The sequence below is a fragment of the Camelus ferus genome, chromosome 30, assembly GCF_009834535.1.
Source record: "Camelus ferus isolate YT-003-E chromosome 30, BCGSAC_Cfer_1.0, whole genome shotgun sequence".
NCBI classification, from domain to species: Eukaryota; Metazoa; Chordata; class Mammalia; order Artiodactyla; family Camelidae; genus Camelus; species Camelus ferus.
In genome coordinates, this window is record NC_045725.1 from 22,461,100 (window position 1) to 22,489,074 (window position 27,975).

Here is a 27,975-nt window from a genome sequence, read left to right on the forward strand (position 1 = left end):
CCAGTTCTCACTACAGTGAAATGTGAAAAAAAAAAATAAGAAAATGGTGTGATGTTACATAAAGCAATGCTTATTTAAATTAATTACTAAGAGATATATCTTCTTAATTGTTTGATAAACATCAGGCACTGTGTTAAGTCTTTGCAGCATTACCTCATTCAGTCCTCCTAATGTTCCTATACACAAGGACAATGGTTAAAGTCCCTTTTTTTGTTGTTGTTGAGGTGAAATTCACATAACATAAAAATAACCACTTAAAGTGAACAATTCAGTGGCATCTAGCACGTTCACAATGCTGTACACCCACCACTTCTATCTAGTTCCCAAACATCTTCATCATCCCCAAAGGAAACCTCACACGCATTAAGCAGTTAATCTCCAGCCCTGCCACCTCCAATTCTTAGGCACCTGCTTTCTGTATCCGTGGGGTTACCTGTTCTAGACACTTCCTATACATGGATCACATAATAGGTAGCCTTTACGCCTGGCTTCTTTCACTGCTCATGGTGTTTTTGAGGTTCGTCTGTGTTGTAGCGCGTGCCAGTACTTCATTCCTTTTGATGGCCAAGTAGTAGTCCTTGTATGGCTAGACCACAACATCTCCATTTTAAAGATGAGGAAATGGAGATGGAGGGAGAGAGTCCTGGTGGACCCGTCATCTAAACCCAGGCAATCTGACTCCAGAGCCCATGCTGTGGCCACTGTGCTGGCCTGCCTCTGCCTCTTTTGGGTAAAGTGTCCTTTCCTTCATCGGGAGATGGTGATGGTAGATGCCAGCTGTTTTTATCCAATGCTGAGCACTCATCCATCCAACTATGCTCTATTGACCACCTATTTGCCAGATATTGTTGTAGGTCCTGAGGCTACATCAGTGGGTAAAACAGACAAGGGCTTCTCACGGTGTGTCCGTGTGTGTGTGTGTGTGTGTGTGTGTGTGTGTGAGCATGCACATGTAATTGGCAATAAACAAACAAGAAACAACCTGATAGTAATAAACATCAGGAAAGAAACAGAACAGGGAGTTGTAGCTGTTTTGGTCGTTGAAGCCTTGTCTGATGAGGGGCTATTTGATGTGAAACCAAATGGCAAGAAAGAGCCAGCCGTAGGAAAATCAGGACAAGAAAGTTTCGGGCAGATAAAGCAACTAATATCGAAGTCTAAGGCAAGAGAGAGTGAGCCTTGTTAAAGGAGCTGAAGGAAGGCTGATGCCTAGTGGCGGAGCAGGAGAAGGTGAAGACAGGAGAGACAGGCAGGGCTGGACCATGTAGGACCTTATAGCAACACTAAGGAGTTTGGATGTGAGCCTTGGTGAACTGGGGAGTCGGACTGTTTTGATTTGGAAAGTAATATGATCTGACATTTTAAAAACGATCTCTCTGGCTCCTGTGCTAATAATAGATCTAAGAAGGGCAGGTACAGAAGCAGGGATGTCGATCAGGTGACCTTTCCTGTATCTCAGATGAGAAATGATAAGACATGGACCACAGTGGTGATGGCTTGAATAGAGAGCCAAGGTCATGTTCAAGAGACGTCAGAGGTAGAACCGTTAGGACCTGTTAATGGATTGGATGTGACGTGTGAGAGAAAGAGAGGCATTGAAGATGATTTCTAGGTTTTGGCTTTGCTAACTGAGTAGGTGGTGATGGCATTTAGTGAGGTGGAGAAGATTGGAGAAGCAGGGTTTGGAGGGGAAAATCAAGCTTTCTCCTTTGGACAAGCTAAGATAAAGAGACCTTTTAGACATCCACAAGGAGATGTTAAGGAAGTGGCTGGCCAGGTGAGTCTGGAGCTCAGTGGAAATGATGAGGCTGGAGATAGAAATCTTGGAGTCCTTGGGATCCAGGCAGCATTTTAAAGCCACGGCGCTGAGTCAGATCACGCAGGGAAGAGCGTGGAAGGACAGATCAGGGCTGACTCCTAGGACCTCTGGTGTCCCAACCAGTAGAAGCTGGGAAGAAGGGAGGAGCCCCATGGGAGTCTGAGAAGAGTGACCTGTGAAATACAAGGACAAGTAAGACACCCCTGGGACCAGGAAGCCAAGAGAAGAAAACAGCTCAGGAAGGAAGGGTGTGGTCAACGGGGCTGCTGCTGGGGAGCTGAATATGTAAAGAAATGACCTTTGCATTTGGCAGCCGCTGGTGACCTTGTCCAGAGCTCATCCGTGGAGGGTGGACAGGGAAGGGAGAGGATGGGAGGGGGTGGGGAGCCTGACTGGGGAGCAGAGCTAGCCGGCTAATGGGGGTCAGAGAGACATCATTAAAGAGAGGAGATACAAGAACATATCTACCTAGGATGTTGGGAATGAATGAAAAGGAGGGACAGACTGATGCGTGCTGGAGAGACTGGTGTTGACCAAACAACAGAGCAATCTTCTGATGGTGCCTCATTAAAACATTTTTTTTTACAACTCCTTGAAATTCCAAAGTGTGTGAACCACTGGGTTAGGAGAGAACTAGCTCCCAAACAGGGATGGCCAACCACATCCACTTCCTGCAACACTTACTTCCCTGATGCCCTGGTGGCTTCCTCTCTCTCTTCCTTCAGGTTTTTATCCAAATGTCACCTTCGCTGCATGCCTTCCTTGTCTTGCTTACTTATTCAGTGGAGGTCCTGGGGATGGAACCCAGGACCTCATGCATGCTAAGCACATGCTGTACCCCTGAGCTCTACAACCCCCAAGTGTCCTCTATTTAAAATGGACCCACCAGCATCTCTACTTCATGTTTCCTGATTTATTATTTTTTTCTGTATCTGTCATACTATAGTTGTCACTTTATTTATATGTTTATTGTCTGCCTTTCTCCACTGGAATATAAGGCAGGATTTTTTCCTGTTTGGGGTACTGCTGTCACTAAAGCTGGGCGTATAGGACTGCTCAAGAAGTAGTTGTTGAAATGACTTTGTAATTGCTTTATGACTGGGGCGTGGTGATGCAGAGGGTGATGCAGAGAAAGTAGGGTACAGAATGAGCTGGGACCTGTTCACTAGGGTGGCAGCTCATGCTAGGAGGTGGCCAAGGTGACAACAGAGAGTAGCCCAGATAAGCAAGGGTCAGAGTCCACTGTCTGCAGCGAACAAGGCCATGATATGGGAACCACTGGGCACCACGTCCCAAGAGGGTGTAGCTGGGTCCAACCAGGCAGTTAGAATCCAAGTTCAGGGTGGGAGGCCCTGGAGGAGGGGGAGGTCCGCCCAGGGGACAGCAGTTCAAAGACCAGAACTCTGTTCCTTGCAAAGAGACTAGTAGAACAAGGCAGAAAAGATGCTCTATGCTGGCTGGGACTGATTGGCAGAGCTCCCAGCTTGGGGAGGGAGGCTGGCAAGGACAGATCAGGATGGCTGGAACCACAGCAAATCTCAAGCTGGAGAATTGCCACGAGAAAGGAAGAATGAAGGGCACAAAAGGCCACTGGTCATCCTGGGGCCATCTGTGGAACCCAGAAACAACAGAGAAACCACTGGGTCAGCCCTGAGACATTCAAAACACAGACCAAGGCTACTGAGATTCCAGATGCCCAAGAAAACAATGAATAAGCACCCCCTTTATGATAAAGATGACGTACCTGGTACTCGGCTGGGTCTGGGGACCTGGGGAGCGCTGTGCTTTTATCAGGGTTTCTCAGAATATGGTCTCAATGCAGTGCACCAGTATTGTCTAGAAGCTTGGGAGAAATGCAGGTTCTCGGGCCCCACCCCAGACCCACTGTGTCAAACACTCTGGCTGTAACAAGCTTTCCAGGTGCTACTGCGGCCCTTTAAGGCCGGGAACCAGCATGTGAGCCCAGGTGTGAACAGCTGAGGACGGCAGAGAATAGAAGCCAGCAGATGCTGACATGGTGTGAGAGACCAAGACACATTTTCCTCTTTATTCCTACTTGCTTCTGTCCCTCATTGCCAGTCTCAGTGACTGTGTTGTTTTTCATTTCTCCCATCAATTTCCATTTTATTTCTTTAGAAAGTGCACATATTCTTTTAAGTCCAATTTTTATCTGAACAATGGAAATATTACTAAACGTGAGAGTAGTATTGCCCTTGTGCTGAGAGCTTAAAATCTTTTACCTCCTACAATTCTCACAATAAACCTATAAAGCCGGAGCCAATATCAGGCCCATTTTTACAGATGAGAAAGTTGATGTTTGGAGATGAAAAACCTTGCCAAGTCCCCCCAGTTAGAAAAGTTAGAATCAGAACTGGAATGTAAGGTTTGTTTCATGCCAAAACCATGTCTGAAAACTGTGTCACGAATATATTTACACAGTAAGACCAGAGACCTCTGATCATCACTGGGGATGGTTTGGGAACCTGTTTCCACCTCTCAGGCTAACTCCAGACATCTCTGTTGCAGGGTTTTATTCTCTCCCAGCCTGTCTACATCCCTGGGTCTGCTTAGCCTCTTGGAACTAGTTCTCTTGCTTGGAGCCTGTTTTCCTGCGAGCCTTTCTCTTTGTCCTGTCTTTGTGAACTTCAGATGGTGCCCACACACAGAGCGAGACCCTGATTCATTCTTTCCGGAGATTAAGGGGAGGCTGGAATCAGAATTGGCTGCCCTACTTCCACAACTCAGCGCTCTCTTTTACCTGTCTCTGTAAATTCTGTTCCTATTACAATGAATCCAACGTGCTGTGTTTCAAAAGAAACTCTTGCTGGCAGGGAATAAAGACATTCTCCAACCCTCCCTCACCCCTTCCAAGTCCCGCCCAACACACGTAAGCCTTCTTTTGCAGTGGGAAATACATTTGTTCCTTAGCGAAACACCCGCAAGGGTCATTGGTATAAATGTCAAAAGGTTGGGAAACTAAAAAGGTACAGACTTCCAGTTATAATACAAATGAGCACTAGTGCTAGAGATGTAATGTACAGCATGACACGCATAATGAACACTGCTGTACATTATACACAAACGTTGTTAAGAGAGTAAATCCTAAGTGTTCTCACCACGTGGAAAAAATTCTTTTCTATTTGTTTAATTTTGTATCTATATGAGATAATGAGTGTTCACTAAATTTATTGCGATTATCACTTCGTGAGTATGTAAATCAAATCATTATGCCGTACACCTTAAACTTATCCAGTGCTGTCAGTCAGTTATATCTCAATAAAACTGGGGTGGTGGAGGAAGGTTGGGAAACTCCCTCATAAACTTGCTGATCATCAAGTTATAACCTAAAGGCACAGCCTCATAGATGAACATTCTGGGTAATGAATGCGTCATCAGGATATGTTGTTTAAGAATTCAGAGTGGGATCTTGGGCAGCCCACTTAGTGTTTGAGTCTCAATTTCCCAGTTAAGTGGGCAGGAATGGTAATAGCTTCCTCTTCACCTAACGGGGCTGTTGATTCATCCACTTGATCATTCACTCAACATTTATTGCACAGTGGTTTGGTACAGCAGGAGAGGAAAAGCAGAACCGTTAGTGAAAGAGCTTTGAAAACGAGGTGATACGGCAGACACAGAAGGCCTTGAGGTTGCTATTTCAAAAGACCACGTGGTAGTCAATAGTGTCAATTACCAAACATTTCTGGCTCTCCTCTCTCCGGGCTCTTGGTAAGGTTCCACTTCCTGGCGCCATTGAGGCTGGATGCGCCTCGTCACTTGGTTTGACCAACGAGTGGTACTTGGTCTTGCGATTATGCCAAGAGCGTTAAACATGTCACTTCTGGGCTAGAGCATTTACTTGCTGGTTTGAGGCACCTCCAGAACTCTCTTGTCCTATGTCCTCTGCCATGGTCACTGCTGAGCTATCAGATAGTGGCTGCTCCTTCAGCCCAGCTCCCATAGCAGGGAAGATGCTGAGATCAAAGCGACTGACAGTGAGCACGTACCACGAGCAAGAAAAAACTATTATTGTTTTAGGTCTTGAAGATGTTTTGTTACTGCAGCATGACTTACTGTATCTTGATAGAGACAACCAAATTAACCAACCCATGAACTGTATCATTGATAAATCATTCCTGTGACTATTTTTCTCTTTCCCTCAGTGGCTGGTTAAGTGCAAGATCATTTTTAAAGATGTGTCAGGATTCAGACGGAGGAATAACCCCTAAAGTCATACTCAGATACTTTCTCAGCCGCCTTATGAGGTAGGTTATTTATATGCTTTCTCAGTTCATTATTGCTGTGTAATAATTTATCACTTTCTGGTCTTTAACTTTCTTTTGAACAAATTTTCGAAGAAAAATAAACAGAGAGAAATCGTTGTCTTCCTTAAAGACAGTTGGCTCTTGCCAGTTTAATGGCTTTTGCCAATGGAGGATATCAGTTTTCATGGTATTTGTCCTAATAGAATTTGAACTATATTAAACCAGCAAAAACATCCTTATTCCTCAGCTGATGGGCAGCCGATTTCAATAAACGTACAGTCAGATTCCCATGGAATCTATGTTCAACAGAATTTGTATAGCTCCTGTAAATTAATAGTAATTGGATCCTGTAAATAAGAGACTAGTGGAAATGATAAAAAATAGAATAAGATACAACCAGGAGAGGGGCTGGTTGAAGCTTGGGACAACAGTCGTTCTGCTGATAAGTAGGCAGAAAGGATGATGGTTTTTACAAATGTGTGGTTGGTTGGAGCAGAAAGAAATAAAATATTGGGACAGAATATGGAACCAGTGGGATAGCAGAGTGGCAGTGATGTAATGAGATGGAAGAAGTTTAGAAGATACAGAAACTTCAACGCATATAACCCAAACTCTCCATTTAAGTACTTTCTAAATTTTAGTGAGAGCCTGGCTCTCACTATTTAAGGTCCATGGCTCTCTTGTTACCCTGCGCTGTCACAAAATAGGAAAGAGAGTGTTGAAACATTCTTCTGGGCTCTTCAAATGGACTGGGTAAGATCTGACTCTAGTCTGCCTGGGCTTGCTTTCTGGCTCAATCCTTTATCAGCTGTGTGACCTGGAGTAAGTGTCTCAACCTTTCTGTGCTTGAGTTTTCTCATCTCAAAAATGAAGAGAAAAATGGCTCTCACTTTACTGGACCCTTGTGAGAATTGAATGATAACGTGTGCACAGAACTTAGAAAAATGTAACACGTAGTAAGCCCTCAATAAATATAAGCTATCACCATTTCTGTTGTTATTTATACCTTTTAACTTTTCCTGATAAGAGGTTAAGAATGAAGGAATAGAACTTTATTGATTTCTTTTCACTATATCCTTTGTGGTTTCTTCCAAGCTCTATTATATCTAGTCCTTGTGCTGAACGCTTGACAGAATGCTTATTCTTTCAATATATTTGGGTATGTGGCACTGGATTGAGCAGCCCATCCTGGCCCTTGGTCTCTTGGAGGAGAGGGAGTGGCATTCAGATCAAGGGTTCTTAGTGATCAATGCTAAGATGAATTATTAGGGGTTGAGGCACGGGCTCCAACGGCATGGTGGGTTCTGCCTGGGAAACTTGCTTCAGAAGAAAACTCCTGGAGCTAGAGATTGAAGTGCAACCAGCAACCACACTTCACATTCCTTCCCTTGTAGCTCCCAGGGCGTGGCCCACCCAGCGACCTCCACCCACCCCACTGGCCCCAGTGCAGAGGCTGCATTGGGCTAGACGCTGCCTGTACCCTGCTCCCTCCTGAGAGCATCTGACCCACACTCTGGTTCAGAGGGGAGCAGGCGGCTGCCTTATTCTCCCCAGGGAGAAAGAGGTGACAGATGGTGGGATGGGAGGCCAGGGAGGTGAGAGCCAGAGGCTTGTGGGAGCAGCTGCAAAGCATCGTGGTCAGATGGCTCATCTGGCAGGACCCAGGACCCAGGCAGGGCTCTGTGGCTGTTGCCTGAGCTGATCTGAGAAGCTGCATCTTGGCACAGTTGGGCCGCTCAGTAATTTCAGCCCTGTTCCTGGGTACCCACCACTCTCCCATCTACCCCATGCTCTCGATGAAGAATGTTATCATTGTGAGGAGGATAGGAAGCCTGGTGCAGACCAGGGGTGGGGTGCTGACTGACACCTCTGCTGGGGGTTACACCTCCAGCTGTCCTGCCCTTCCCAGGCCCTGACACCGCTTCTGAGATGTTCGCAGGTGCTGCTGGCCAAGTGCTCTACCCGTTGAACTACCCTGGATTTTCAAATGTGTTCTTTAAAAAAACAGGGCTCTGATCGCAGCCCACCTAGAATCCACGCCAGAATTGCGTGTGCCTCCCAGACACAACGTCACAACGTCACTTCTAAGCTCTAGACCCATGCTGTCCAACAGGCAGCCACCAGGCACCGGCAGAGCAGCGAGACGTGCTGCAAATGTGACATACGTGCACAAGGAAGAAGAATATAAAATTGCTCAATAATTTTTTAGACTGGTCACCTACTGAAATGATAACATTTTTGGATAGATTGGGCTAATTAAAATGAATTGTACCTGTGACTTTTAAAAATGTGGCTACTAGAACGAGTTAACTAGGTGGCCGATGTGGCTGGAATTACATTCTATTCAACAGCTCTGGTTAGACACCTAGTGTCTTATTCATCATCCCTGTAGCTGCTTCCAATCCTGCTTGGAAGGAGGTAGTGCATGAAAGAAGGAAGAAATAAAATGAGGAAGAGGGGAGAGGAGAAGAAGGAGAAAGGAAAGCTCTTTTCAGCTGGGGAGGCCTGGACCAGCGTCAGATCTCAGTACTACTGTATGGTTGGGCCATCTCGGGCAAGTGACTCAGTTTCATCTTTGGTGAAATCGTTACCTGGACATAGGACTAGTTCGAGGTTTAGAAAGCTCCCAGCACAGTGGCCGACATCCATGACTTGCTCAATGAATAAAAGTATTTTTGCATCAGCAGCATCTGCACCAGCAGATGGCAGGTGCTCAAGAAAAGCTTCTGGACCCACGAGTGTATGAAGGTTTGAGGTGTGGGTGGGGAGGTGGTGCCCCACCCAGTACAATCTGTTTCGGTTCCATCTTATCCCACCAAAGGGACCAGATGGAACCACCACGGAGAGTTACCCTCTCTCGCCCGCTCTTCCCTGCCAGGCTGCAGCCTCTTCACCTGTATTCGGTGTGCTTGCTGGTTGGGCTGTTCCCCCTGGTGCCCTGGGGACCTGTCTGGGAAGTGCCTAAGTTCCACCTGGAGAACTGCCGACAAGCCTGGTGGACGAATCTGCTGTTGCTAAACAACTTCCTGTCGGTCCAGAAGGCGGTGAGTTCAGGTTGTTGGCTGTGGCAGGGCGGAGAGGCGCGATCCGGTGTCTCACTCCACACGGGTTGGGGAACTTTCCAAGGGTCAGCCTGAGTCTGGTCCCATTTCTTCTGGCATATTCTCTAGAGTAATAGTGATGCTGCAGGAAGGAGGACTGAGGGCAGGCAGACCGGCCTCCGGGGATGGGGTGGGAGCTGGCGCGGGAGCTGGCGCACCAGCCCCAGCAAGGGGGGTTGCTGTGAAAGCAGAGGGGGCGCAGGGGGGAGGTTTGGGAGGGGCCATCCGTCTAAGTGCCTGTCCCCGCTCCCTCACGGTTCCTGTTCCCATCCACACTGCCCCAGCGAGAGGGACACTTTCTTCACCTCCATCCGGGGAGCCTATAATGGGATGGAACATGGTACCACACCCTCCCCAGAATGAATTCTATCCCGCATCAAGTCAGATGTGACAGAACATCATGTGGTTACTGGTCATGGCTTCCCCAAAGCCCTCATTTCCTCCTAATGAACTTGGAGCAAATGGAAGTAAAAGAGCTATAATTATAAACTGTGTCACTGATTTTTGCATATGGCTTGAAAGCAAAGCTGAAAAGAAAATCACTGAAGTGTGTCTGCATAACTGCTCACCAACTAGGCGGCTACCTTTTGTTCACAAGTGCGCACCAGCTTCGACGGGACGTACATCCCCACCTAACTGCCTTCAGGTGGACCCACGTCTGTGGCAGGGGCCCAGGGACGAGAGGCTGGGCTGTTTCCCCAGAGGCAGACTAGCTTGGGCCATAAGTGGGACAAGGAAAGCTGTCACTTCTGTTGGACAAGTCTGGGCGCCCTGGGACTGAGGCGGTGGGAAGGGAATCCCTGCACCTTTTACCTCTGAAGCACTGGAGAGAATTGCCTGACAGTGAATGAGTTAGAAATACAGGTAACTGCCTCATTTCCCATAAGCACGGACAGCCTGGGAACCGTTGTGGCTTTGGCCAGACACTCTCATGTCAATCATGCGTGGGAACTCTGGGGTTCCCCATGAAAGCTCGTCTGCAGCCGGCCTCCACTCTGAACCAGCACATTCTCTCTACCTGGAGCTGGGGGAAGGCACGGAGAACATCACCCTAACTCCAGCCACACCGTCAGGATAACGATTCCTTACATCTGTGACACTTGATGGAATTTAGTTCCCACCACTGTTCTAGGAGATTAAAAACAAACCAACCAACAAAATACAATAGCTAAACAGGCGAGGAAAGTTGTCTGAATTTCCACTTTGTAAAATGATAATAAACCTACTCCCCAGGCTTGTTATAAGGATTAGCTGAGCTGAGGTATGTAAGTATCTACACCTCCAAATTCCTCTCTCTTCCCTTGGAAATCCCCCTGCCCTCCTGCCGGCTGAATTCTTCCTCCTGGTCCAGGAAGGTGAGTCAATGTGGGTGGAGCAGAGCTGGCAAATGAAGGAGAGAAGTAACCCCTCTCCCCTCTCTCTTGCCAGTGCAATGGCTGGACGTGGTACCTTGCCAATGACTTCCAGCTCCATCTCACCACACCGGTGATCGTCTTCATCCACAGAAAGTAAGTCTAATGGAACAAGTGTTTCTCCCCATGTGGCCTCTTTCATAAAACTCTTAGAGCGGCTCTGGTTCTGGGCAAAGCAGCTTTTACAATTTAGGCAACAAACTTCGGGAGAGTGTGGACACTGAATCCTCCACCGTTTACTTCTTCCATGTTCTCCTCCAATCCTTGTGTTGTTGCAGTTGTAATCAGCGTGTCTGTCATATCCAGTCTCTGCTTTTTCCATTTAGCGGCTCTTACAAACATTTCTGCATATGGACATGACCTGCGTACTTGTCAGTTTTAGGATTTATATACCATTTTGTATGGTTGGGCACCTAGATTGTTTCCAATTTTTCATGATTATAAATGGCACCTCAACAAATGTCTTTGAACACACTCCTTTTTCCTCTTACGCATTTATTTCCTTGGGGACCTATTTCCAAGTGGAATTACTAGTCAAATGATAGGAACAGTTTCATGGTGCTGGTTTCGCATTGGGAGATTAACTCTTCGGAAAGAGTGAAGTTATTTACATACAGCCCCAGGCAATACATCAGGGTGGCTGCCTCACATTGGATATTCATCACCTTAATTTTTGTTAGTTTGAGGAAAGCTCTAAGGCCTCAGTAACTCACAGGGAGACATGGTTTGTGGATTATCCATGCCATATTGAAAAGATTTATTCACATTCAATTTAAGAAACATTGGAAAATATTAGGAAGGAAAAAAGGGAAAAACCATCACCCTAAACCCACTTCCTCACTTAAGAGGTGAAGTCACTGTCAGTGTTTTGGTGTTTATCCTTCTGATCTTTGCTGCATGGGCTTTTAGACATGAAAGAAGATCTACAGTATTTGTGCAGCATCAGAATAGTTTTATGACATCACCATTTTCCTATATTATTTTGTAAGTAAACAGTTTTAATGTCTGTATAACATTCCATTCTGTGAATGAACCAGAGTTTATTTATACCTTCCCTACAGTTAAATACTTGGATTATTTCAAATTTTATGCTTTTATAAATAAAAGTCTTATAAACATTTTTCTGGTAACCATTTGTCTCCAACTCTGATGCTTCTAGAATGCATATCCTTAAGGAGAATTACTGAGTCAAAGGGCATGAATGTCTCTTGAGCTCTTGAAATATAATGACAAGTTGTTTTCCTTAAATGCATCAATATTCGGTCCTCTGGCCATGTAATTACACCATTGCCAATATGGACTATTAATTTAAAAAATGCAAACCTTGTTAAGATCTGTAAGAAAACATTCATTTTTCACACCTAACTTGTAAGCCTTTGATTACTACAAGTGGAGCTGAATTCCAGTTGTGTGTTGATCAGCTCTGTTTCAAGATTACCTGTTAATGCCCTTTGCAAGGAGGCATTTAAATCACAGGCTGATGTTGCCCATTCCAGCCACATGCAAATACTCAAGCATCCTGAGCCAAGAAAATGCATCCTAATTTTAATGTAATCTTAAGAACTGAACGATTTTTAAAAGAGCAGATCCATCTTTTCCCCATGCATCTCTTAAGCACATGAAGCTTTCTAACTTCAAATGTAAAAGCATTTCTGACTGATCACTTAAAAAGATTATTCCACGGCTTCCAGTAGGCACTGATGCAGTGAGTCTGAGTCAGAAAATGTGGGTTCAAATCATGGCTGATAAATTGCCAGTTTGGGGACCCAGAGTAAGTTGCTGGACTCTCACCTCTGTTTATTTATGAGATGGAGATGATAACACTTCACATCAGGGTTGGGGGAAAAAGCAAGATCACACACACAGGAACTAGGACAGTGCCCGCTTGTCAGTAACATGAGACCACTGGTTAATTCAGTTACCTGTCCACTGAGATTCCATGTAATTGCCATTGTCCCCAGTCACCATCCCCAAGCAGTGACAGCCCCTTGCCCCTCCCAGTATCTGCAGGGACTGAGGGAAGGGTGGCTGGATAACCCTCTAGACCCATTCCTGGGGTGGCCCTCTCACTATCTTCTCTGCACCATCCCTGTTCCACAAAGGGTCCCCTGGTCTGTACAACCAGCCTCCTTTCTTAACTTCCTCTCTCAGCACCCTTTCTAGAAGGTCCTGGCATGGAGCAGATTTTAACAAAGGCTTCCAAGTGAAGGTTTTTTATTCTCTTTTGCTCAGTGTACCCCTTCTCACACACTCCCTGCACCCCCTTCTCAATTCCACTCCTCTGAGGCGGGTGGGGGATGTGGAGACCACGCACAGTACTGGGGAGGGTACCTATACCTGTGCGCATCCTGTGCAGGGAGGGGTGCTGCCCAAGTTCCCCCTACCCAATCTCCCGAACCAAAAGCATCCTCATCTCATGTCTTATTTTCTCAGAAGTAGGGTAGCGGGCTTGGGAGTGCCATCTCTGACAGCATAACAGAGCTGATAATAGCAAATGAGACTGACTATGGAAGTAAGATCTGATAATCACATTGCTATTTATTTTGGGAATGAAGATTGAAAAAAAAAGCTCTGAACATCCTCTCATAGAAAGACCTATTCATACTCACATTGTCGCAAGATGAAACTGTTACCAAATGCAAGTTGTGTGCCTGACACACTATCGTTTACCAAACGATACCGAAACATCAGTTTGAAGCAGAGAAAGGTTTATTGAAGGGCTGAGCAAGGAGAATGTGTAGCTCGTGCCCCCAAAACCCCGAACTACCCAAAGGATTTCAGCTGAGTGTTTTTAAAGGCCAGCGAGGGCGGGGCATCCCAGGGTCTGTGATCAGCTGTGCACAATTCTGATTAGTTGATGGTGATCAGTCCTTAAGCATCAGAACCTCTGGGTCGAATAGTTAATTTCTTCCATTTGGTGGTGGTTTTAAGCATCTGAACAACTCAGGAAATCTGCATGAGGTACTATTATCTGGGTGCTTCAGGGGGCAGCTACAGCAGAGGATATGGAGGAGGGTCCTGTCCCAGGAAAGCCCCATAGGGTCCTGCTCGGTTAGAACTCCCCCCTTTTCTTTGATGCTCCTCGATCTTGAGAATAGGTGTTGGACAAGAAGGGGTATCATATTTTGGACAGAGAGGTTGATCATAAACCCAGCAGAGGAACTTGGTTTCAATCTCCGATCCTGTTTCATCCCTCCCCTAAATCTTTCAGGGAATGGAGTGGTGACCACTCTGGCTACTTCCTGCTGAAATGGGGCATAGTCCCACCTCAGTGGACACCTGAGTTGTAAATATTCCTGAGTTCCAAGTCCTTGTATGATTAAGATCTCATTCCCTGAGGAATTCAGGGGACTAAGCCTGAAAACCAGTCTGGACCTGGCACTTTGAGGGAGACTTGTAGTCAGAAAACCAGCTGTCTACTTTTATCTGAGTAGGTTTTAACTTTTGATGTGGTATTAACACATGCATAACAAGGGCTATTGGCTGCTACATGTCTCCTTTTTTCTGCTGACATCTGATCTAAAGCAATTTTATTGTCTAGAAATTTAATTGTTACTGATCTAAAGCAATTTTATAGTCTAAAAATTTAATAGTTACAAGAAGAGATCTTGAGGTCATAAGGTTGCAGCTGCCATCTGCCAGCAGACACTGCTCTGAGAATGGCTGGGGCTGTCCTGTGTATGACACAGCTCGAGAATTCAAGTTCTCAACAATACAGGAGCGTGTCTGAAATCATGTCCACAGTGGCCATGTAGTTGTATCTTGGATGTCTGAACCACATCTACTCCATTTTGACTTTTAAATGCACCCCTCCTTAAGGCCAAAGCAGGTGTACATGTGCATTTAGCAGCAGACTTAAAGCAAGCATTGTTACACATCATGAGTAGTTATATTCTGTGACAACTCCACTAGACAATTCTCTTTTTATCCTAATCACTGGGGGCAGTATTGATAGGGAGACAAACATTTGGTAAACAGTTTAATTAAAAAACATAGACTAGAAGCCAGTAATATTTTAGACAAAACCAAAAAACTACACATTTAAATTAGAATCCTCAACTCTTAAAAATCTTAATTTCTAGTCACAACCACAAAGTGAGCAATTATGAACTTTTTTCCATTAGCATTTTGTAGATCAGCAAGCATAAAGATGAATAATAATTTCTCAAAACATGCTTTTTATAGAAAATACCTCAGTGTGGCACCAAAAATATTTAATAATGGTCATAAACACCTTTCGTTTCTCTGTAAAGGGAAGCCAATATTCAGTAAATAATGTTTCAGTGTCTCATTTTGTTTGGGAATCACCTAGGTTTTCAATAAACTTCCATCATTTAACTTAATTTAGCACAACTTTAAAATTTTACATTACCAAATACCTGGAGAGATCATTTTTAAGTAGACATTTAAAAAACATAATTATTTCTCAAAGATTCACCCAAAAGCTCTTCTCATTTGCATTTAATTTACTCATAAGAATTTCATCATATCAAATTAATTCTTTTTCTGCAGACAAACTCTGCACAGAAATAACAAACTTATTGGACCTAGGTTTACTGAAGGTCAATAAAAGACATGTCTATTGATTATACCAACAAGCCTATAGGCTAGCTTTAATATCAGATTTTAATTTAATATTGAATTTTTACATAAAAACAGACAGAACCAGAGATCTCAGTTTTTCTGCGTGAGTTTAAAAAAACCTTTTCTTTCCCTTGAGAGCCCAGGTAGATCATTTACATCTCAAAAGCAGGAAGAGAAGTGCAAATTCCTCCTCATTGCTTATATAAAATCCAGCTATTTTCAGGGATTTTTTTTCTCCCCAGTTCCCAAATATCCACTTTAGTTTAAAGAAATAATACTAGTAGACAATAATATATATTATTCACTCACTCTCATTCACATGCCTCTGTTTCAGCAAAACCAGGAAGAGAGAACAGCATTTGGACTCAGGTACCAAGACACTCACACACACACCTGACCAAGATAAAAGCCAAGGTAACTGCAAAAGGCCCACTTTGATATAATACAGCCATCAGGGGCCACTGTTCTCCAGATCTCAGGGAGTACTGAGGCCACACAATGTCACAATAAAAAAAATTTTCTTTTCATTTATAGGAGCATAGCTAAAGGTCTCCCAGTTTTGCAAAAATACCCCAGGGAACTGTAAGATGGAACAAAGCTCTGAACACCCCACAATAATTGTTCACGGCTAGTGTTGTCAAATATCAAGCAAATAAATGGAATGCACAAGGGTCTCTCAGGATCCCAGTTCCTTAGCCCGAGAAGCGGGAGATTGCCAGCCAATGCCCTGTGAGTCCAAGAGGAGAGAACCCAGCCAAGGCCCCATCAGACGAGGCCTGAATGAAAGACCAAGGCTAGAAAAGGAAAACCCAACCAGCGCTCCGCCGCCTCAAGGATGTCTCAGCCAGGCAGTGCAGGCGCTGACACACACACGTAACAGACACGGTCCCACAAACAAAAGATCAGATGAGCTGTCATTGAAAAACTCCACTTCCACTCCCAGACAGAGGCCTCCAAACAGACCGGCCCAGCTCGTGACAGAGAACACACCCAGAGTGTCTCGCGGGAGCCCAGAGCGGCTCCTTCCCAGAGGGAACGAGCCTACACGGAGTGGGGAGAATTCCCAGCCTGCGCGAGCTGGAGCCACTCACCCCTAAGCAGACATGGACTGCAGCTCCCGAGGTTTCTGGGAAACTTCGAAACAGCCTCATCCCAGCAGGTGGCCAGGGCCTATCAGGGACAGTGCCCCCCAGTTCCCTGGAGCAAAGTGAGCTCTGGCAGCTGCTGGGACCCAGGCAAGGGGCTGCCCCCAGCCAGGGTTGACCTGCCACAGACACAAACTCCTAGGTTTTGCCAATATTATTACTGAAACTTGTGTCTGCCACACCGTGAGGCCAAACAACACTGAAACGTAAGAGTTTAGAGCAGAGAAAGGTTTATTGCCAAGCCAAGCTAGCCACGAGAACGGGTGGCTCGTGCCCCCAAACCCCTGAACTCCCTGAAGGGTTTCAGCTGAGCATTTTTAAAGGCCAGTTGAGGGAAGGGCGGCCCAGGGCCTGCGATCAGCTGTGCACAATTCTGACTGGCACCTAAGGATTGGTCTCCATCAACCAGAAGTCCGGGGGCCACATCCATCTGAAAAACTCAGGAAATCTGCATGAGGTTCTATTATCTGGGTACTTCAGGGAGGAGCTACAGCCAAGGATACAGGGGAGGGGTCTGTCCCAGGAAGACCCCGCAGGGTCCTGCTCGGTTACACAACCACTGAAAGTGGCAGGAATTGGGAATTCCTGTGATTGTCTCCGCTCACCCCATCATGGAATCAGACAAGGAAGGTCAAAAGTAGACGAAGGTTGCTTTGGATGCTGAGCAAGGCCTTCCCCACCCTCAAGCCCCTTAAAGGGGGTGGGGTGATTACTCAGGCACTCCTGCCCCTGATCCCTGCTGCTGCCAGGGGAGGGACTCCCCAGCAGGAGCTGAGACTGTGCTCTGGCCATGGGGGCCCCGCTAGGTCGAACTCACACTCCTGCAAGACAGTTGGGGGGGGGGGTGGGAGCTGGGCCCAGCAGAGCTGAGTCTGGCCAGTTCTCTGGGGTGGCGGCCACAGGCCTCGGCTCTGTGATGGGCTCTGGAGACGTGGCAAGTGCCTGCAGGTACAGGTGGGCAGCTGAGAGGCTCGGCCGGCCTGGCAGCCTGGGCGGAAGAGAAAAGGCAAGTCTCTACTTGCTCCCCCTGAGGGAGGGATTGGCGGCAGAATGCTCTGAGTGCTGGTCCGGGGACTTAGTGACATAAGGGCAAGAGAAATCCCGCGGGGAGTCCTGGCCAGGATGCTGGGGCTGAGAGAGGTTTTCAAGGCCGCCTGAGGCTTTTTCAGACCAGAGGGGACACTCTGCTATTCCTTCCTTCTCTTGGGCTGTGGCCCCTGAACAGGCCTTTCTGAGGGACCAATACTCTTGAGAGAATGGGGGCCATGGTCAGTGCTTGAAGCTCTCGGCCTTTCTCAATCCCACTGTCCTGGGAGCCATTCCCCCAAAGAGCCAGCAAGGAAAAACCGCTAACCTGAATTTGCCAAGAAACAGCTTAGCCCCAGGCCACCTGTACTGTGGTCAATGGTCTTGATTAGTGACTCAAGGGCTCTGGAGGACAAAGGACCAACAGGAATGAAGGCGGGACCTGTGTCTCTGTCTTCCTTTCTGCTTGTTTTGGTACCTCTGTGTATTAGTGCTCAGGCTGCCTTGACTGGGTGGCTTAAACACCAGAAATGTATTTATTCAGGGTTCTGGAAGTTAGAAGTCTAAGATTGAGGTATTGGCAGGGTTGATTTCTTCCTCTGTCCTTGGCTTGTAGACAGCCGTCTTCTCCCTGTCTTCCCTCGGTGGGTGTCTGTGTCCTTATCTCCTCTCCTGACAAGGACACTAGCCACATTGGATTAGGACCCACCCCCACGACCTCATTTCAACTTAGTCATCTCTTTAAGGACCCTGCTCCAAACCGAATCACATTCTGAGGTCCTGGGGGGTTAGGACTTGGGGGACACAATCTAGCCCATAATAGCCTATATTCGGAAGCTTTTATTAGACTCTTTGTAGCCAAGGTAGCTAGTGGAGGCTTGCCTGACTCCTAAGAGGTGCCAGTTTGGGCTCCAGTCCCCCAGGGAGTTAAACAAGTATTTACTTGGGTGGATGTGGGTTTTTCTTGGATGGCCTGACTGGCTGGTTTACCACCCACCTAGGACAATGAGTTCTCAGTACCTCCCCACTCTAGACCTGTGGGAACCTACTTGAGTGTCCTTGTAACTGAGGCATCCTGGCCCCAGCGTCATCATCTTTCCTAGAGACTGTCACGGAAGGTAGATTGCAATTCCTCAGCTAAAAACAGGCACTACCCAAGCTTGTGGCCATGCTACTACGTTTAGTCTCTAAATGGAAAGAGGTATAAAAGGTAGGGCTTTTTTTTTCCTTTCAGAGACCACACTCACACAGAATGCCAGTAGTTCAAGGATGACTGAACTAGAGGGTCTGGCCAAAGGCTTGGTAAACTTACTGCATTGTTACCAACAACCCCCCTCCGGCAGACATGACTAGTCAATCACAGCACCACTGAGCCAAGCCCCTCCTCCATTCCAAGCATTAGCACTAAACTAGAATTGGCCCTCCGTGCGGAAATCATTTGCCCCTTGCATCACTGTGGTGATAAGCAGAATGGTACCTCATCCCTTCCTCACGAAGAACCATAGCGATTTCCAAAAGTGAAATAAGATTGCCAAAGGCATTCTCCGGGCCGGGTTGTGTCTGGATGGTCTGGCACCCGAGTTTGACATTTCTTCTATGTCATGGCAGACCCCCCCAATTCCGAGTGCCTTGGAATTGGTACTTGCTCTGAGCCTGTGTCCCCAGATCTCATTTTCCACCCCAGAACCTCCTGCTTACTACAGCTGGGACTCCTTCAGGAACCTTCCCAGCCGTACGCATGCAGAGTCCCAAATTGTGGAGGAATTAATTTTTGTAGGGCCTTTGACCCACGGGGGATAGAAGACAGTAGGAAAGGACTTCTCTTTTTCAACCCTCAGGACAGTTTTGAGGTGCCTTTCATAAGGCTCCACAGAACATTCTGGAAGAACCGTGATAATGCATCCTTGCATGGGCCTTCCCTACTTCCCTGTTTCACAGCCATCCCTCATTCTTACCCCCAAATGAACTTCCTGCACCCAGACATTTGTCAGACTCCGCATTCAGGTTGGGGGAGGATCCCTGGGTCCCCCTCTTACCCTGCCTCCCTCCCCTGTGTCCTACCTGTGCCTGACAGTCATCTCTCTCCTGAATCACCCACCACTTGTGTCTGTACAGTGCTTCGTGGGTGGCAAGGGACACTCCCAGGCCTGGCCTTGTTTCGAGCTGCACATTCGATTTCAGGGTGAAGAAGAGGAAATTCCAGTTCAAGGCCCCACTCAGGGCCGAGCAGCTTAATAAATGGTCAAGACTAAAGGCTGACTCAGGCAAACTGCAGCCCAGCTCTCGCCCTGCTCCAGCACGGCTGCCCCCAGTCAGCCTCTCGCAAAGGCAGGCTGGCAGGAAGCACCTCTGATTGCTAAGGATGCACGTCGTTCGGAGCCACAAGTTTTGCGGTGAAGGACGGTGAAGGGCGCTCCTATCAACGTCCTCTCTTTTTTGCAGAAGTCAACACGCCCTTGTCCTCCTTGGGGCCACGCTGTTCTTGGCATCTTTCTCCGCCGCTGCTCTGCTCACCCTGGTTTATGACCTTCCGGTGGCGGCTCCGTCGGAGGCAAGGTACCCTCGGCTCCCAGCCCGCGCTGCTCTGTCCCTCGCCTGCCCCGGGAACGGCCAGGGCCTCCCAGGCAGGGCCGCTGTTGGCACTGTGCGAATCGGCTCCTGGAAAAACCGGGTGGGAACTGTTGGGCCTGGTTGAGAACGGTTTCCAAAATTTCGAACCCTTCAACCTGCGCTGGGGTCTTCTCTGAAAGTACAGGGAACTCACCGCTGCCCATTGAAATGCTTCTCGGAGGAAAGGAGCGCCCCCACGTGGCTGTATTGTGTCGGTCCTCCGCGGCGACCTGCCGCTTGCAAGCGCTATTATGGGGAGAGGCTGAAATGTAAGGAAGGTGGGGTTACCCCTTCAAGGTCACACGCCTAGGCAGTGGCATAGGTGTGAGCTGAACCTAGGAGCTTACCCACTATGCTGTTTTGCCTCCCCAAATGATAGATACATAACATTCTTCCTTATAACCCCACTGTGTTACACAGGGAAAACTGGTGAGATTTCCCATTCATCGTCAGTGCAGCGGTCAGTGATACAAATGAAAATAGAACCCTGTCAGTCATCTGCTCAAATTAGTCTCAAAGTAGAATCCCTGTCTGACCTCATGTATCCCTCCCCTGCTTGCGGCCTCTGGCCCAGCCACACTGGCCTCCTTCCTTCCACACCCAGCACGCTCCTGCCTCAGGGCCTTTGCACTTGCTCTGCCCTCACAGGAGAATGCTTTTCCTTTAGAATCTAGATCTTGGCAGGGCTAGCTCCTTCACCTCCTACAGGTGTCTGGGCATATGTCACCTTCTTGGAGCAGCCTTCGCTGACCTCCTGGTGTAAAATAGTCCAGAACCTTGAGTGACACAAAAGTGCTCAAAGTGTATTGTGAGTGGACTACATGAATGAATGAGTGAATGAATGAATGACTACATCCTGGGTCTTTTGACGAGGGAAGCCTCATGCCCTTCTCATCATGTCATCAGCTTCTGTGGGCTTAGGAGCATAGCCAGGTGACTGAAAAGGAGGCTTACTCCTGCCTTGCCCAGCGGTTCTCAACTCTGGACACACTTGAGAGTCACCTGGGGAGAGTTTAATTCCCAGGGGTGCTTCCATCAAGCACCATTCTGGACCAGTTGAATCAGAATCTCCAGGGGTGTAGCCCACGCAACTGAATTTGTAAGAGCTTCCACAAAGAGGTCACTTCTGGGAAGCACATTTCTAGGGCTGTCCTGACATATCAGCCACCAGAAACAACTATTTGAAATGAATGCAGTGATCGTATTTCCTTGGGATCCAGGATGGAGGGGCCCAGGGGAATTTGGAATTTTAGGAAGCCCACTGCGGTCCAAGGCAGAATCTTGAGGTTGCTGTCTGGGGATCATTACCGAGGAAAAGAACACATGTGTCCCCAGTTTTCCTCTGGGTTTGCTGATTGCCCCAGTGGACATCTGAGGGATCCCCCTTTTCCACGTCCAGATCAAACGTGACCTTGTGTTTTTCAGTGAAAACGCGGCCGTGTTGTATTTCTCAGAGTACTACACCAAGCCCTACTGCCGACTCGGGCCGTTCCTCGTGGGCCTCTTTCTGAGCATTTTCATGCACCAAAACTACCAGGCAAACATCCTAAAAACCAAGGTAGATGGTTTCCCCATACCTCATTGTAAGGGCTGGGTCTGCTTGGGACTGGACTCAGAGTTGGACCACGTTTGGCCAAGCTCTTCCAAAGCCATGGGCAGGAGTCAGGCTTCCGGGTACTTTGTTGTACTGTGGTGTGTGAGCAATGGCTCTTGGCACCAGAGGTAAGAGGAACCTTGTCTTCTTGCCAGAGCCTGACTCTCTGCTTTCTCACTGAGCTCCCCTAAGAAAGCTCCAGATCTGGAACCCAGAACTGGAGCCTTGGGACAGACTCAGAGAAATCACTGAAGCGGGAAAACGCACCCAAGGCGATTGTGACGGCAAGACCGTCTTCCGGAAGGTCATGGCTATGTGGGTTGGATTTTTAGTAGCACAAGCTCTTTGGTTTCTAGAGATCAGATTCTTGGTTAGTAGTTCAGGTTCGTGGTGCCGAGGGAGAAAATGGGTGTGAGCAGAGGGGAAAACCTAAGATGATGATGGAGCATTTGGGAAGCACTCTGAGGACCAGGTCAGGACCAGGGGGCATGCAGCTGGAACACAAGGCAAGCTGAGCTGGAGAAATGACTTAGAAGGGACGAGGAGGCCAGACTTTTAGGAGCCAGAAAATAAGGATGCAGAGTCCCCACTGGGGGAAGCTGGGGCACAGTCCAAGTGCTGGGAGTGAGAAAAGGGGGTCCTAGGCGGAAAGAGGGGCTTGTGGAGAGCCCCTGAGGAAGTACCTCTGTTCCCTGTGGCCAGAACCGAGGGCAGGAGCCACAGACTCAAGGAGGGGAGAGCTTCTCTTTAAAGACAAGATGGTAGATGATAAGGTGCTAGTTCAGTTCAGCGTTGATGTCATCATTGTGCCTTGGGAATTGGAACAGAGAAGGAAGAGAGACCCTTGGAAGATAGGTCTGGGTCTAAAAAAGTCAAGTAAGGTGATATAAGATCTAAAATCTTGAACTGAGCCCAATAGTTTAACTCACGGAGCTACTCTTTGGGCTGGAAACTTCTCTGTTCTCCTATTTCTTCCGCCATTTTATGTCCCCAGGGACAGGGGGACCCCAGGGACAGGCTGTGAGCTGGGGTCCCACACATTTATGGTGGGGGTACAACCAATCAAGGGGCCTTGCTTGGTTAGGGAACAGAATGGGAGGTCAGGAGTGGTGGGGGTGGGGTAGAGCATTGCCTTTTCTTTTTCTTTTAACTTTCATCTAAAAATTATTCACGATGCACTGCAAGTTGCAAAAACAGCACAAGAGGTCTTGTGTACCCTTGACCCATGTTTCTCCAGCAGTAACGTGTTACATAACTACGGCACGTGATCACAACCGAGACATTGACACTGGCATAATCTGTAGACCTCAGATCTGCCAGTTTCCTGTGTACTCATTTGTGGGTGTGTAAAATGTTGTGTGATTTTATCACATGTGTAGATTTGTGTAACCACCACCATCAAAGTGCAGAACTCCTCTGCCACCACAATGATCACCCCTGTGCCACCTCTTCATGGTCACACACCCCGCTGTCCTCTACCCCACCCCAACCCCTTGTGACCACTAATCTGAACTTTCTGTCTGCCAAATTCAGGCGCTGATTGAGGCTTACAAACAGACACCTAGAGAGAGAATAACGACACACACAAGTCAGCTAGTGTGAAAGGAAGTAAATACACGATGGTCAAAACGGGCTGAGAACAGTGCCCTTCCTTCCCCCGTAGGTGCAGGCTCTGCTGGGATGGGTTTGCTGCCTGTCTACGCTGTTCCTAGTGGTAGCTCTGGCGTACGTGCTGGACGACACCTCCGTCTCCTCTCCAGTGGCTGCTGCTGGGTACCAGGCCCTCCATCGGACCCTGTGGGCGGCGGCTGTGGGATGGATCTTGCTTGCATGTCAGGAAGGCTATGGAGGTACGTGTAGCCATGCAGCACGGGGCTTGCGGGGGGACCACACTGGTCCGTTAAAGGCAACCGTGTGACAACGTAGTGTCTGCAGAGAGACTTTTATTTGCTGCTGAATGACTGCTGTTGACTCAAAAACAGCAATTTGTCCATATACTCAGGGAAAACCACCCACCTATTCTGGTTTAGATTATTAAGCTGGTTTATATACAATTGCAGGTTCTGAAAGGAAAATCTGCAGCCTCTCCAATGAAGCTAGTTTAGAAATTGGAGGAGAATAAGCAGGGTGATGTCGCGAGAAAAAAATATCACTGCTGGGCTAAGAATACTGGCCACACCCACCCTGGGCCTCGGTTTCCTCATCTGAGGGTGCAGACTGAAGAGTTGCCAAGACCCCCTTCAGCCCTTTGTTGCGTACTTTTTTTTAAAATGGAGGTACTGGGGATTGAACCTAGAACCTTGTGCATGCTAAGCATGTGCTCTACCACTGAGCTCTACCCTTCCCCACTCCCCCTTCAGCCCTTTGATAACCGGGGACACTTTCTATTGAGCACAGTTTTCAATGTCTGGGAAGTCAAGCAGAAAAAGAGCTTAATTGGAAAGAAAGGGATCTTCTCCAGATGAAAGATGTCTGTTCAAGTTACCTGACTTTTTTTTTTCTGCTTTCTCCTCTATTTGGCATGAGATAGGACTGGATGCTTACAGCAAATGACAGAATAAATTTCTGTTGTTTCAAGTCACCATGGAAGTCACCATGTTTGTGCAACTTGTCACAGCAGCCCTAGGAAATGAACCCAGAGCCGTATTAAATAATATAATTTCAGATGCAGATAAATATGGTAAATAAAAATAAATGAGGGATGAGGGGGTAATTGGATTAAGGGTGCATTTGCCAATGGGTGGCACAAAAGCATTGCAGGCAGAGGGCTGCTGAGGCAGAGTTCTCCAGGCTGGGAGGTGCTTAATGGGTGGGAGGAACAGCAAGACCAGTGAGGCCGGGATCAAGCAACAAGGAGGGAGAGAGACGGGAGTGAGGACAGAGGAGAAGGCGGCGGCCAGGTCACGCAGGGCCTTCATGACCATGGGGAAGAATCGGGGTTTTACTTTAAATGCCATGTGACATGATCTGATTTGTGATTTTAAAAGATTACTCTGGATGTTGCATGGAGACTTTAGGGTAGTAAGAGCAGAGAGACAATTGATCCATTGGGAAGATACAGCAGAGGTCCAGGGAGGAGGAGATGGAAGGTGTGATGCGGGTGATAGCAGAGGATTTCTTTTTTCTTTCCTTTTCTTTCCTTTTACCTTGAAACAACAGAAATTGATTCTCTTACAGTTCTGCAAGCTAGAAATCCAAAATCAAGGTGTTGTCAATGTCCATCTGGGAGCTCTGAGGGGGGATCTGCTCCTAGTTCCTCCTCATTCCTTTGTTCATCATCCCTTCAGTCTCTGCCTTCATCCTCACATGGCCTTCTCCTGTGTCTCTCCTCTGTGTCTGTGTCTCCTTTTCTGTCTGTTGCAAGGACGTTCATCTTTGGATTCAGGGCCCGCCCTAAGCCAGGAAGATATCTTGAGCTCCTTACCTTAATTATATCTGCAAAGACCCTTATTCCAAATAAGGCCACCTTCTGAGGTTCCAGGCGGACATAGCTCTTGGGAGACCACTGCTCAGTCCACTGCCGAGAGCCACGGGTCCTATTCAGAGAGGAATTTCTCATTGTATTTCATTTCAGTTTACTTAAGTTAAATAGCCACGTGTGTCTAGTAGCTAGCACATGGGGCAGTCCAGCTGTAGACGATGTACCAAGTTACAGAAGGTACACGGCCTCAGGCCCGGCGATGTTACCGGCCTTGTCCTAAGGCTCGTGTGGTGCACCTTGAACCAGAACCCAGGCAAGCGAAGGACTTCGCACCTTGTTTGATATGTGGAATGTTTTGTGATCAGTGGTTGAAGCCGCACAAAGGAAGTAAAATGACTGTAAATTCAATGTTAGCGTCTCTTATAATTTTCATATTCCTACAACGGGAAGTTGGAGTTTTTTGTCTTTGTACATCCTCTTTAAAATTACAGTGAATAAAGACCTCCTTAGAAGAAGTCCCCAGACTTAAGTGCAGAACCCAGAGGGAACAGTGATGTGCAGCGCCTTCCCAGGCCCGGGGAGGGGCTTGCGGCTCCATGAGTGGGTGCCTGTTCCCTCCAGGTCTGGTGAACCGGTTGCTTTCCTGCCGTCCCTGGACGTTCCTGGCCAGCATCAGCTACGCCTGCTACTTGGTGCACCCCATCCTCATCCTCCTCTACAATGGGCTCCAGGAGACGCTGATTCACTACACCGACACCAACATGGTGAGCCAGCCCCGGCTCTCAGCTCTGTCATAGCATCACGCTTTGCTGTCCCCTGGGACAGAGCAACCCACCGGCTTCTGTAGAAGCTGATTTTTTTGTTTGTTTGTTTTGTTAAAAGCTTATTGTTCTTTGCTTTATTGGAGGGAGAGGTTTAGCACAGGATAATATCTTTCTTTTTCCTTTATCTTTAATGTTTGGGCTGTTTGTCTTACTGATCTGTTTCATACAGCCCGGATGATACACTTTAAGACCCAAACACACTAGGCACCTGGTGGTAAGGCTGTATGCACTCCGCCCCTCTTTCTCTCCAGTTCTATCTTTTCTCTGGACACTGTGTGCTGACCTCCATCGCCGGGCTGGCCCTGACGCTCTTCATTGAGAAACCATGTCAGGAACTGAGGCGGTGCCTGCTGGGATCAGCGCCTGCAGGGCCATGAACTTCTTGCAAAACCCACAAGTGTGGATGGTGAGCAAAAGCAGGAGTGGCCTCATTTACATGATGAATGCTAGGGATCCCGAAAGGGGCATGAAACTGATTTTGTGAACGTTTAAGACATACAAGTTCTGTGTTTAATACATAAAAGTGTTGTGGGATAATCTGGTAGCACAATAATCATGCTCTAATGTACCTTTTTAACAAGAAACAAAAACCAAAAATTCCCCCAAAACTGGAGTTTTGAGGTCTCATCTTTTACGTTTTTTTCTATCTATAAATCTATATATTCTATGTATCAGTGGTCATAGGAAAGCATCAAATATGGTGAATTTAATGTACTTTGGGTCATAATGCTCACTTTTCTCAGTAAAATCACAGTATGTCATTTTTCACATCATAACTGTTTCTGTGTAGACTCGCTATCCTGGATGCTGTGACCCACTAGCGTGCACAATTCGTGGATCTGTCGCCACAGGCCTTCCACACGTTATCCGTTTTACAATATAGTCCATGATATGAGTTGGATTGTGTCCCCTGAAAAAGATATGAAGCCTAATCTCCCTTAGAAAGCGACCTGATTTGCAGGGAGGGTCTTTACAGAGACAATCAAGCTAAAAGGAGATCATGGGGGTCAGAGGGTGGATGGCCTTAATCCAATATGGCTGGTATCTGTATCAAATGGGGAAATCTGGACACAGAGAAGGACATGCACTGATGGCGACAACGTGAAGACACACAGGGAGAGTCTGGCCGCTGGCAAGCCAGGGAACGCTGAGGATTGCTGGCAAACACAGAAGCTGGAAGGGGCAAGAAAGATTCCCCCCTAGAGGCCTCGGAGTGTACTTCCAGCCTCCAGGACAGTGCAGTGATACATTTCTGCTGTTTTAAACCAGTCAGTTTGTGGTTCTCTGTTACGGGAACCCTAGCAAATGAATACATTCCTGCAACACAACTCCTGTGTCTTCTGTCCCGACCCCCTCGGTTTCCAGCAACGAGGCCCAGAGATGCGGGGAGACTTTAAGGCCAAGTGGAGAATCTGGACGTCCAGGTTCTCAGGCTTGTCTTCCTTCCTGGGCGTGTAATTTCATGTTAACCATCCCTACTGACATATGTCTGACCTTACCTATAATAACGCTTTTTGTGTACTTAATAGTTGAAGGATTTATTAACAACCATGAGGTCACCAGGAGCTTATCGGCATGGGATGCTCCCCATCTGTGCAGGCTCTCTTTGCCTTCAAGTGAATTTGCAAGGAAGACCTCTGTGGTCGGGGGAGGGCTACAAACCCCATATCCTTTGACAGGGCAGCTGACAGCTAACCTTGTCCTTTTCCAGCCAGCCTTGGGGAGTAACATCTCCTTGAGGTCTGGTCTGGTCCGCTAGCAGAATATGACCCGAGTGAGGAGACAAGGCCCAGCCTGATGTGTTCAATCTGTAAAAAAAAACGCTCACCACTTTGGCTTTTTGGATAATTGCGAAGTTCACTGAGTTCCTCGGGAGCCCCCTGGTGGCCGATTTGAACCCTCTGGCTTAATTAGGCGATCTTGAGGGTGGGTGGCATTTACAGAAGGAACACTGCATTCCCGGTAGACCCCAGTGGGAGATGACTTGCCTGCGAACATTGCTCGGCAGTTCTGTTGCCAAGAGCTTCTAGTCATGAGGCTGGAAACCCAGGGTCCTTGGAAACAGCCTTCTGGTTATTGACATAGTCTTTGAAAGTTATTATTATTATTTTTTAAATAAGATAACAAAGCAAAACCCTCCCCACAACTGCAATTTCATGGAACAAAAAGTAGGGGCA

General features: G+C 47.4%; 1 protein-coding gene across 1 annotated transcript in view; it reads left to right on the forward strand.

The window, feature by feature from the left end:
* LOC102521807 (O-acyltransferase like protein) overlaps positions 1 to 27,373 on the forward strand; it is a 53,069-nt gene extending 25,696 nt beyond the window's left edge. Inside the window, exons 8-15 of the mRNA XM_032470450.1 lie at positions 5,980 to 6,081; positions 8,960 to 9,125; positions 10,611 to 10,690; positions 19,792 to 19,905; positions 21,385 to 21,517; positions 23,217 to 23,403; positions 25,596 to 25,738; positions 26,050 to 27,373. Of these exons, the coding sequence (XP_032326341.1) occupies positions 5,980 to 6,081; positions 8,960 to 9,125; positions 10,611 to 10,690; positions 19,792 to 19,905; positions 21,385 to 21,517; positions 23,217 to 23,403; positions 25,596 to 25,738; positions 26,050 to 26,175 (1,051 nt within the window). The 3' untranslated portion in view covers positions 26,176 to 27,373. The remainder of the gene's footprint in view (positions 1 to 5,979; positions 6,082 to 8,959; positions 9,126 to 10,610; positions 10,691 to 19,791; positions 19,906 to 21,384; positions 21,518 to 23,216; positions 23,404 to 25,595; positions 25,739 to 26,049) is intronic.
* The last annotated feature ends 602 nt before the right edge of the window (positions 27,374 to 27,975 follow it).